Raw genomic sequence first — 13,112 nt, 5'->3', positions numbered from 1 at the left:
GGTTAGGAAGGAGAAAGAGCAGGGTGGAACCAAGATGGTGGACTAGTCAGACACACTAAGCCAGCCCACTGCAACAAAGTCCCAAAAAATCAAGTAAAAAAGATACAGATGTCAATTCTGGAACCCTGAAACTTAAATGAAGGGGTAAAGTATTAGATCAAAAGTCACCGACAAGAAGAAGAAACTAATATCAAATGGGGAAGGAATAGAGATACAGTGTGGAGGTTCTTGGCCAAACGGCATGACTTGATGCGGTCATCTTGGAATAAAACCAACAACCCTGCGCACAGAAAGACTCCTCCATGAAATTCCCTGTAAGAGGTAGAGGTACAGTGCAGGCACTCCCAGGGCTAAGTAAGACCCCGTTTGCTGGCTGCAACTCAAAGGAGAGCCCAGACTCTCTCACCTGGTAACCACAGGAGCATACTTCTACAACCCCCACCCCTCTGGTGAACAGTCTCATCCCTGCAATGCCAAGTGCCAGGAAACCTGACTGTCAGGGACCGCAGTACCGACGCACTCTGTTGCCCTCCTCCATCTAGCCCTCTCTGCCCTTGCTCCTGTTCCTACCTCTCTTCTTTGCTTTACCTGCCAGAACCCCTACTGGCTCTGGACCCCTCCCACCGCCTTCTGCATCCCCAAGGGAATACAGCCTGGACCCCAGACCCTTCCCCAATGGCTCCAAAACCCTCTTGCCACCCACTGCAGCCCTGAGGGGACACTGCCTGAACCTCAGGCCCCTCCCTGACATCTCCAGACCCCTCCCACTGCCTGCTGCAGCCCCGAGGAGACCCAGCCTGGACCCCAGGGCCCCCTGCTGTCTCTGGACCTCCTCCCATCACCTGCTGTGGCCCCAAGGGAACCAGCCCAGACCCCAGGCTCATCCTTGTTGGATCCGGACTCCTCCTGCTGCCTGCTGTGGTCTTGAGGGGACCCAGTCTGGACCCCAGGCCCCTACCCACCAGCTCTGGACCCCTCCCCCAACTGCCTTCCATGATGCCAAGGGGACTTGGCCTGGATGCCAGGCCCCTCCCTGCTGGCTCAGGACACCCCCCACCAAGGTTCAAGCTGGACGCAATCCAGCCTCCATCCAGGTTCACGATGCAGACAAATGACCCATCTCTGTCCCCCCCCCGACTGGCCCTGCCTTGCTGCACCATAGCTGACAGATCAGCCCTGTATACCTGGACAAGGTGGTGAGAATTATCATACCCACAGACAAGCAAGTAACAAAGCATGCCCACCCCACCTATTCAGACATAACCAAACAGAACAAAAAAGCAAGGTAAAAGAAACAAAGCTACAACTGATGAATAAAGAAGAAGAATAAAACCTGAATGTCTCAGAGACAGCAGACAATAACAAAACATAAAAAAAAAAAAACAAGATGGCTCTGGTAAGTAACCAAAATAAAGCACCAGTTGACTTTCCAGCAGAAGATAAACCACTGAAACTACCTGACAGAGAATTCAAAAATCTGATATTCAGGGTTCTCCAAGAGATTAGGAAAGAGATCAAGGAAAACACAGACAAAACCAACTAAAACAGGCAAAATCAAAGAAAATACAAACAAAGCAATATATGAATTAAGAAAAGTAAAACAAGAACAAAATTTCAAAATATATAAACAATTATAAATAATACAAACAGCATTTAGAAATCCAAAAGATAAACAACAAGATTTCAGAAATGGATAGTGCAATAGAAGGTTTTAGTAGCAAAATTGAAACAATAGAAGACAGAATCAGTGAAACTGAAGAAAAAACCATAACTGCCAATTTGTTTGAGGAAAAATCAGAGAAAAGAAAGAAGAAAAATGAAGAACTATGATACAACAAATGCCAAAAATGTGGTGTGATCAGAGCTCCAGACCAGTGGGAGAAAATGGAAAATAGAAGATCACTGAAGACTTGCTGAAAGAAAATTTCCCTAATACCATGAAAAATGAAAAGCTCAATGAATTCCATGTAAGATAGACTCAAAAAGAAAGCCACCAAGACATATAATCAAACTCACAAAAACCAAAGACAAAGAAATAGTCCTGAGAACAGCTCCAGAAAAATGAAAAGTCACATACAAAGAGGAGCAATAAGGCTGAATTCTGATTACTGGGCAGAAACCTTGCAGATAAGAAGGCAATGGGAGGATATATGTAAAACTTTGAAAGAAAAAAAAATGCTGTACGAGAATAATATATACTGCTAAACTCTCTCATATATGATGATGAAATTAAGACATTTCCAGATAAATAAAAATTAAGGTAATTTGTAAAAACCAAACCAAACTGAAAATAATTATCCTAAGTTAGAGACCCAACAACATCAGACAACAAACTGAATCTAGGGCACAGGTCAGTATTGGCCAAATATCAACCTAGGTAAGTGTCGTGGATTGAATTATGTCACCTCCAAAAATGTGTGTATCAGCTTGGTTAGGCCAATATTCCCAGTATTGTGTGGTTGTCCTCCATTTTGTGATAGTAATTTATGTTGAGAGGATTAGGGTGGAATTGTAACACCACCTTTACTCAGGTAGCCTCCCTGATCCAAGGTAAAGGGAATTTCCCTAGGATGTGGCCTGCATCACCTTTTATCTCTCAAAAGATAAAAGGAAAGAGAACCAAGCATAGAGTTGGGGACCTCATACCACCAAGATAGCAGCACGGGGAGCAGAGTGTGTCCTTTGGCCCTGGGGTCCCTGAGTCTGAGAAGCTCCTCAACCATGGGAAGATTGAGGACAAAGACCTTCCTCCAGAGCCGACAGAGATAGAAAGCCTTTCCCTGGAGCCGATGCCCTGAGTTTGGACTAGTAACCTACTAGACTGTGAGAAAATAAATTTCTCTTTGTTAAAGCCATCCACTTGTGGTATTTCTGTTATGGCAGCACTAGATGACTAAGACAGTAAGGAACTCTCAAAGATAAAACAAAGCTAAAAGATTCAAAACAGGGAACTAGAGATATCAATCTATAAGTGTTGATGGTGTCAGAACAATAAAAAGGGTGTGCAGTGTAGGTACAGAACTTTCAAATGGAGAGGAAGTCAAGGTGATATCTAGTAATAAAAGAGTGGTTCAAACTTAAGAAGATAAGGGAAAATTTCAAAGTAACCACAAAAAAGTTAACAAACCAACTAATTGAATTAAAAAGAAAAACATAAAGCCTCAGTAAACACTAAATCTACAACAAAAGAAACAGAAAGAAATTTCACAAACAAAAGGAACTAAGCACAAGAGACAAAGAGGAACAAAGAAAATGTCCTCACCACACACACACACACAAATAATAATAAGCACTACAAAATGACGGCAATAAACTCACACCTATCGATAATTGTATTGAATGTAAGTGGCTTAAATGAACCCACATAGAGACAGAGTAACAGAACGGATAAAAAAACATGATCTGTCAATACGCTGCCTACAAAAGATAAACTTAGACACAAAGACATAAATATATTAAAAATCAAAGGATGGAAAAAAAATAAACAAGTAGCAACCAGAGTGCAGGAGTGGCAATACTAATCTCAGATAAAATAGATCTGAAAGCAAAATCCACCATAAAAACAAGAAAGGACATTGTATATGATTAAAGGGACAATACACTGTGATGACATAATCATAATAAATACCTATGCACCCAGTTGACAGGGCTCTGAAATACATAAAACAAGCTCTAACAGCACAACAAAGAGAAATGGACAGTTCCATAATAATAGTAGGAGACTTCAACATACCACACTCTAAAGGACGGAACATCTAGAAAGAAACTCAGCAAAGATACAGAAGATCTAAAGACCACAATCAATCATCTTGACCTCATAGACATATATAGAACACTTCAGCCAACAACAGGAAAACACGCAACCTCCAAATGGGGAAAAGACAGTCTCTTTAACAAATGGTGTTGGCAAAACTGGATGTTGATCTGTAAAAAAAAGAAACAGGACTCATACCTCAAGCCATACCAAAAAAAAAAACAAAACAAAAACTAATTCAAAATGGATCAAAGATAAATATAAAACCAAAAACTATAAAGATTGTGGAAGAAAAAATAGAGTCAACACTAGGGGCCTTAATACACAGCATAAATAGAATACAAGCCATAATTAACAATACACAAACAGCAGAAGATAACTGAGATTGTCTAAAAATTAAACACTTATGCTCATCAAAAGACTTCACCAAAAGAGTAAAAACAGAACCTACAGGCTGGGAAAAAATTTTTGGCTATGACAAATCTGACAAAGGTCTAATCTCTAAAATCTATAGGAAAACCCAACACATCTACAACAAAAAGACAAATAATCCAATTAAAAAATGGTCAGAGGATATGAACTGACACTTCACCAAAGAAGATATTCAGGTGGCTAAAACACATGAGGAAATGCTCCTGATCACTAACCATTAGAGAAATGCGAATCAAATCTACAACGAGATACCATCTTACCCAAACATTACTGGCATGGATCAAAAAAACAGAAAATAACAAAAGTTGGAGAGGTTGCAGGGAGCTTAGAAACCTTATGCACTGCTAGTGGGAATGCAAAATAGTACAACAATTTTGGAGAACGGTACGGTGCTTCCTTAAAAAGCTAGAAATAGAAATATGCAATCCAGGAACCCCACTCCTAGGAATATATCCTACAGAAATAAGAGCCATCACATGAATAGATATTTGTGCACTCATGTTCATTGCAACATTATTCACAATAGCAAAAAGATAGAAACAACCTAAGTGCCCATCAACAGATCAATGGATAACCAAACTGTGATACATACACACAATGGAGTATTACACAATGATAAAGAACAATGATGAATCTGTGAAGCATCTCACAACATGGATGAATCAGGAGGATATTATGCTGAGTGAAGTATGTCAATCACCATAGGACAAATACTATATGAGACCACTATTATAATAACACACGAGAAAGCTTCCACACAGAAAGAAACAATCTTTCTTTGGTGAAGGGTAAGAGAGTACAAATACTAGGGAAGCCAGCACAACTTGTACAAGGTGAGGTCATGAAAGCTCCATGGACACATCCAAACTCCCTGAGGCAATGAATTTCTGGGTTGAGGACTGTGGGAACCAAGGTCTCAGTGAACATCTAGCTCAATTGGCATAGCATAGTTCATAAAGAAAATGTTCTACATTCTACTTTGGGGAGTAGTGTATAGGGTCTTAAAAGCCTGTTAGTGGCCATCTAAGATATTCCACCGGTCTCACCCCTTCAGAAGCAAGGGAGAATGAAGAAAACTAAAGATACAGGGAAAGATTAGTCCAAAGGACTAATAGATCACAACTACCATGATCTCCACCAGACTGAATACAACTGGGTGGTGCCTGGCTACCACCACTGACTGTTCTGACAGAGATCACAATAGAGGATGCCGGAAAGAGTTGGAGAAAAATGTATAACAAAATTCTTACAAAAAAAGGCCGGACTTACTACCCTGACAGAGACTGGAGAAACCCCAAGAGTATGGTCCCCAGGTATACTTGTAGCTTAGTAATGAAGTCACTTCTGAGATTCACCTCTCAGACAGAGATTAGACAAGCCCATAAAACAAAAAGAGACTAAAGGGGTACACCAGCCCAGGGGCAAGGACTAGAAGGCAGGAGCGGACAGGAAAGCTGGTAATTCGTAACCGAAGGTCAAGAAGGGAGAATGATGACATGTCATGTGGTTGTTAACCAATGTCACAAAATAATATGTGTACTAACTGTTTAATGAGAAACTAGTTTGTTCTGTAAACCTTCATTTAAAGTACAATTAAAAAAAAAGAAAGAAAGAAAAAAATGAGATCAGCCAAATAACAGATTGGCCCTTAAAATAAACAACACCCATGAGGAATGTGCTCTTTTAAACAATCAACTGCACGAAACCAAATGGTCAATATTTACCCAAAAACGAAGATGAGAAGTTGTCATGGATAGAATCGTGCCCCCCCAAAATATGCCTCCCCAAAATATGCATCAATTTATTTAGGCTATGAGTCCCAGGATTGTGCATTTGTCATCCATTTTGTGATTTTCCTATATGTTATAAATCATAATCTCTGCCTGTGGTTAAAGAGGATTAGGGTGGGATGTAACATCCTTGCTCAGGTCACATCCCTGATCCAATGTAAAGGGGGTTTCCCTGGGGTGTGGCCTTTACCACCTTTTATCTTACAACAGATAAAAGGAAAAGGAAGCAAGCAGAGAGTGGGGGAACTCATATCACTAAAAAAGCAGTGCCAGGAGCAGAGCACATCCTTTGGACCAGGGGTTCCTGCTCAGACAAGCTCCCAGACCAAGGGAAGACTGACGACAAGGACCTTCAGTTGACAGAGAAAGCCTTCCCGTAGAGCTGGTGCCCTGAATTTGTACTTCTAGCCTACTGGACTGTGAGAGAATAAACGTCTCTTTGTGCTGTCCTCTTGTGATATCTCTGTTATAGAAGCACTAGATGACCAAGACAGAAGGCAAGGAGGGGCAGAGAAATTGGATGGATGGAGCAGGCAGGGTGGAAATGGTGAGAGTGCCCTCAAGTTATGGGGACTGTAACCAATGTCACGGAACAGTTTGTGTATGAATCGTTGAACAGGAATCTAATTTGCTGTGTAAACTTTCACCTAAAACACAATAAAATATTAAAAAAAAGAAAGAAAAAAGTGAGGACCACTGATGTCCTGACATAGACTTTATCATTCTTTTGACTCCTGTAAGATATTCACAGTATGTCCTCCTTAGACAGAGGAGAAAAGAACCATCATATATCCACAGCCACATTTTTCTGTTCCAGCCAAGATCATCTCTTATTCAAGTGGAGAAATGTCCCTTCCCAAATAGCATTTGTTTTCAAAGGAGCTAAGGATGGTTGATTCCCCGGATGGGTGTGTCCTCAGTCTCTGCCCCATTCTTTCCTCATCTCTCACTGGGTGACGCTTTTGAGAAACCTCTGGGTGTTGGGAATATGGCCATACATATTCTTTCCTTTTCCTGTACACTGTCTGCTCTCACATCCAATAATAAGCCAGTACCAGTTGTCACTAAGTCAACCCTGACTCATGGTGATCCCATGAATTGTGCTCCACAGAATTTTCAATGGCTGATTTTTTTGTCACCAGGTCTTTCTTCCGAGGTGCCTCTGGTTGAGCTCAAACCTCCAGTCTTTAAGCATTTGTGCTACCCAGGGACTCCATTATCCCATAATGCACACACATTATTGTGCTCATTCCAAATATTCCAAAGAACAGAATTTGCTCTGCAGAACTAATAAATTGTAAAAATGTCAAAAGAAAGAAAGGAAGGAAGAAAATAAATAAAGGAAGGAAGAAAAGAAAGAAAGGGAGGGAGGGAGGGAAGGAAGGAAGGAAGAGAAAGAAAGAGAGAGAGAGAGAGAGAAAGAAAGAAAGAAAGAAAGGAAGGAAGGAAGGAAGGAAGGAAGGAAGGAAGGAAGGAAGGAAGGAAGGAAGGAAGGAAGGAAGGAAGGAAGGAAGGAAGGAAGGAAGGAAGGAAGGAAGGAAGGAAGAAAGAAAGAAAGAAAGAAAAGAAAGAAAGGAAAAGAAAGAAAGAAAAGAATCTTTGATAGTTACTAGGGAAGGGAGGGATGGGGAGGGAAAAACACTAATTAGGTAGTAGATAAGTGGTAGCTTTTGTGAAGGGTGAGACAGTGTACAATACTGGGGAAGTCCACATAACTTGACCAGGGCAAGGGCATAGAAGTTCCATAGACACATCCAAATGCCCTGAGGGATTGAGTTACTGGGCTAAGAGCTGGGGACCATGGTCTTGCGGGACATCTAGCTCAATTGGCATAACATAGTCAATAAGGAAAATGTTCTACATCTGACTGTGGTGAGTATCATCCGGGGTCTTAAAAGCCTGTGCATGGCCATCTAAGATACATCTACTGGCCCTATCCTGGCTGAAGCAAAGGAGAATGAAGAAAACAAAAGACACAAGAGAAAGATTAGTCCAAAGGACTAATAGACCAGAACTACCACAAACCTCCACAAGACTGAGCCCAGAACAACTACATGGTGACTAGTTACCACCATGGACTGCTCTGGTAGGGATCACAATAGAGGGCCCCAGACAGAGCTGGAGAAAAATGTAGAACAAAATTCAAATTCACACGTACACACACACACAAAGACAAGGCTTGCTGGTCAGCCTGGAGAAACCTGAGAGTATGGCCCCTGGACACCGTTTTAACTCAGTATCGAAGTCGCTCTTGAGATTTTCCCTTCAGCCAAAGATTAGACAGTTCTATAGGGACAATAATAAGACACATGAGGAACATGCTTCCTTGTATACAAGACTAATGGGCACACCAGCCCAAAAGTAAAAATGAGAAGGCAGGAAGGGACTGGAAAACTGGAGAATGGAAACAGGGAACCCCCAGTGGAGAAGGGGAGAGTGTTGACAAGTTGAAGGGTTGGCAACCAATATCACAAAACAATTTGTGTATTAGCTGTTTAAAGAGAAAATAATTTGCTCTGTAAACTTGCACCTAAAGCACAATTAAAAAAAAAAAAAAAAAGAGAGAGAGTGAGGAAAGGAGGAAGTGCAGATTCTTGGGTGCCATGTTCCTTTGGCACATGGGTAGGGTCCTAGCTGGAGGAAAGTCAAAACAGGACCTCCTAAATTATGGTTCTCATAACTGAGGCTCTGTGTGGCTGAGTGTAAGAGAGATAGTGGTTAAGTGCTATAATTTCTTTTAGGCATTGAGGAAAGAAATAGCATTCTTTCTATTATTTTTCTAGAGAGGCATAGTTGTTGCCTAACCTGGTGCGTAACAAAAACTCAGGAGAGAAATTTTTTGTCTTGAAAGTAAAAGTAACTGTGGATTATGAGAAGTGAAATAACTTCTCCAAACAACTCTTTTCTTTGTATTCTACCTGCATAATGCAGATATGAATCATAAGTTCCCTCTTTCTCAGCCTGGCTATTAAATGAAAATGAGGTGATTTAACAGAGGCTGGGAAATGTGGAAATCCCTTTTCAATTTCATGGCAACTTGGGGAAAATAGGTTACCTTTTAAGGAAAGTATGGTCAGTATAGTATTTCTAATGTTGTGTTATAGTTGGGTTTGAAATCAAATAATGTGTTTATTTAATTATATGCATATGAAAAAAAATTCTGAAAAGCCCTTATCATTGATGTTCTTAGCATTTTATTCAAGGGGTAAAATGAGTCCTTTATTAAGGAAAAAATCAAAACTAGAGAGCAAAATATGAACAAAATATGTATAGTTTGTGTTCTGGGCTGAGTGTTGTACGAATGAATCTTTGTCTGGTTTGGTAAAGTCAACAGTACCTTCAGAAAGTGCTCTGATCTCATAGGAATGCAAGTCTGAGAGACAGCGGAGAAGTTAATAGGGTCATTTATTGTCCCACGGTGCCTTGAATCCTTGTGAAGTGGGTGATCTTTATGGGAGCAGATCACCAGGTCTTTTCTCTCACGGAGGTTTGAACTACTTGAACTGCTGACCGTTCAGTTAGCAGCTGAGTGCTTAACCATTGCACCACCAGGCTTCAATTTTCTCTAATACTGTTCATAAAATTAAGTAATTAAAGGAGTGGAGACATTGACCAGTGTCAAAAGCAGGGGCTCCTGAGAAAAGAGTCTCTTCCTTTCAGTACAGTATTTAAACCACAACACAGTCTAACTTCACAGTTGAGTCTCAAAAATATCTAAGAAATAAAGCAAAAAAGCAAATAATCTATTGTCACAAACAATGATCTCTCATGAATTTATGGCAAGAACAATACTGTTTTAAAAGCCTTAACACGTCTGAAACTTTTCTCATTGTTTGGGTTATTTAAATATGAAACTGCTTAGAGGAACAACAATTTTAAAATAAAATTATGCAGGAATGGAAGGGAAATTCCTCAACATAATAAAGGGCATCTATACAAAACCACAGTCAAGATTATTCTCAATGGAGAGAGGCTGAAAACTTTCCCCCTGAGAACAGGAACAAGACAAGGATTCCCTGTATCACCATTCATATTTAACATTGTGCTGGAAGTCCTAGCTAGAGCAATAACACAAGAAAAAGAAATAAAAAGCATCCAAATTGGTTAAGAAAGAAGTAAAACTACCCCTATTCATGAATGACATGGTACTATACATAAAGAACCCAAAAGACTCTACAAGAAATGTACTGGAACTAATAGATTCAGCAGAGGTAAACATAAGAGGTAAACATATGAAAATCAGTTGGTTTCTTGCACAGCAATTAAAAAAAAAAGAAAATTACAAAAAAAGAAATCAGGAAAGTAATGCCATTTATAATAGCACCTAAAAAAATAAAATACTTAGGAATAAATCTAACCAAGGACGTAAAAGACTATACAAAGAAACCTACGAAATACTACTGCAAAAAATCAAGAGACTTACATAAATGGAAAAACATACTATGATTATGAATGGATTGTAAAAATGCCAATTCTACCCAAAGCAATCTGCAAATGCAGTGCAATCCTGATCCAAATACCAACAGCATTCTTTAACAAGATAATTATCCTAACTCATAAATGGGATACAAGATGGAAAAACTAATCATTAGCTTTATGTGGAAAGGAAAGAGTTCCCAGATAAGTAAAGCATTACTGAAGAATGGAGTAGGAGGCCTCAAACTACCTGACCTCAGAGCTTACTATACAGCTACAGTAGTCAAAACAGCCTGGTACTGGTACAACCACAGATATATTAACCAATGGAACAGAATTGAGAACTCACCTACTGTCACTTGATTTTTGACAAGGGTCCAAAGTCCATCAAATGAGGAAAAGACAGTGTCTTTAACAAATGGTGCTGGCAAAACTGGATGTCCACATATAAAAAAAGAAACAAACAAAAATTAATTCAGAATGGGTCAAAGACTTAAATATAAAACCAAAAACTGTTAAGTATCATGGAAGAAAAAATAAAGTCAATGCTAGGGGCCCTAATACACAGCATAAATAGGATACACTATAATTAACAACATACAAACATCAAAAGATAAGCTAGATAACTGGGATCTTCTAAAAGTTCAATGTTTATGCTCATCAAAAGACTTCACCAAAAGAGTAAACACAGAACCTACAAATTGGGAAAAAAAAATTTGGCTGTGACCTATCCAACAAAGATCTAATCTCTAAAATCTATAGGAAAATTTAACACCTCTCCAACAAAAAGATAAATAGTCCAATTAAAAAATGGGCAAAGGTTATGAACAGACACTTCACCAAAGAAGACATTCAGGTGGTAACAGACACGTGAGGAAATGCTCCTCATCACTTGCCATTAGAGAAATGCAAATCAAAACTATAATGAGATACTATCTCACACCAACATCACAAATGTTGGAGAGGTTGCGGGAGCTTGGAACTCTTATGCATTGCTAGTAGGACTGTAAAATGGTACAACCATTTTGGAAAATGGTATGGTGTTTCCTTGAAAAGCTAGAAACAGAGATACCGTACAATCCAGCAACACCACTCCTAGGAATATACCCCAGAGAAATAAGAGCCGTCACATCAATAGACATATGCACACCCATATTCAATGCAGCCTCATTCACAATAGCAAAAAGATGGAAACAATCTAAGTACCCACCAACAGATGAATGGGTAAACAAACTGTGGTACATACACATAATGAAATACTACCTGATGATAAAGAACAATGAAGAATCTCTGAAACATCTCACAACACGCATGAATCTTGAGGCCATTATGCTGAGTGAAATGTCAGTCACAGAAAGACAAATACTGTATGAGACAACTATTATAAAAACTTGTGAAAAGTTTACACACAGAAAGAAACTATCTTTGATGGTTATTAGGAAGGGAAGGGAAAAACACTAAGTAGACAATAGCTAAGTGGTATCTTTGGGAAAGGGTAAGACAGTACACAATCCTGGGGAAGTCAGCACAACTTGATCAAGGCAGGGTCATGGAAGCTTCATAGGTCCATCCAAATTCCCTGAGGGACCAAATTACTGGGCTGAGGGCTGGGGACTATGGTATCTGGGGACATCTAGCTCAATTGGCATAACGTAGCTTACAAAGAAAACGTTCTACATCCTACATTGGTGAGTAACATCTGGGGTCTTAAAAGCTTGTGAGCGGCCATCTAAGATACTCCACTTGTCCCACTCCATCTGGAGCAAGAGAGAATGAAGAAAACCAAAGACACAGAGAAAGATTAGTCCAAAGGATGAATGAACCACAACTACCACAGCCTCCACCAGACTGAGTCCAACACAGCTAGGTGGTGCCTGGCTACTGCCACTGACTGCTCTGACAGGGATCACAATAGACAGTCATGGACATAACTGGAGAAAAATGTAGAACAAAATTCAAAGTCACAAAAAAAGACCAGGTTTACTGGTCTGATGGAGACTGAAGGAACCCTGAAAGTATGGCCCCAGACACCCTTTTTACTCAGTACTGAAGTCACTTTTGAGGCTTACCCTTTAGCAAAAGATTAGATAGGCCCATAAAACAAACAATAATGCATGTAGCTTAACCATGTATATGAGACTAAGTGGACACACCAGCCCAGAGGCAAGGACCAGAAGGCAGGAGGGGGCAGGAAAGCCGAATGAATGGAAATGGTGAGCTGAAGACTGAGGAGGGGAGAGTACTGACACATCTCGGGGTTTGCATCCAATCTCACAAAGCAATATGTGCATTAATTGTTTAATGAGACACTAATTTACTTGTTAAATCTTCACTGAAAGCACAAATAAAAAATAATTGAACTGCAAAACATATATATAGATGTATACACTATGTCATTGCCAGTTGATGAGAGCTTTGATTTTGTTTGCACTAGAATTAATCACAAGTTTCATTATTTTGGGCATTATTGCATTTTTTTTAATATCTGATGATCCTTCACAATGCAATGCTTTTACACAGAAACAATCTATTAGAAGTTAGAGTAATGGCTGGAAATAACTGTTGGTTTAACTTGAGTATATTAAATGAGGATTTATGAATGACAATAAACCATAAATATGACAAACTGGATGAGAAAAACTTATTGTAGATTAAAATTAGTCACTCCCCTTCCACCCCTCTCCCCACGCATACACATTATGTTTGTTGCACTTTTGGCC

At 39.8% G+C, this 13,112-nt stretch overlaps 1 protein-coding gene across 1 annotated transcript in view; it reads right to left on the bottom strand.

Annotated features, from left to right (window-relative positions):
• Positions 1-584: 584 nt before the first annotated feature.
• GC (GC vitamin D binding protein) overlaps positions 585-13,112 on the bottom strand; it is a 107,590-nt gene continuing 95,062 nt past the window's right edge. The window contains exon 14 of the mRNA XM_049885284.1: positions 585-1,184. Coding sequence (XP_049741241.1) covers positions 585-1,184 — 600 coding nt within the window. The remainder of the gene's footprint in view (positions 1,185-13,112) is intronic.

Source organism: Elephas maximus, chromosome 5 (genome assembly GCF_024166365.1).
Source record: "Elephas maximus indicus isolate mEleMax1 chromosome 5, mEleMax1 primary haplotype, whole genome shotgun sequence".
Lineage (NCBI taxonomy): Eukaryota > Metazoa > Chordata > Mammalia > Proboscidea > Elephantidae > Elephas > Elephas maximus.
Note: the sequence above shows the minus strand (reverse complement) of the source record. Positions and strands in the feature narration are given on the sequence as shown.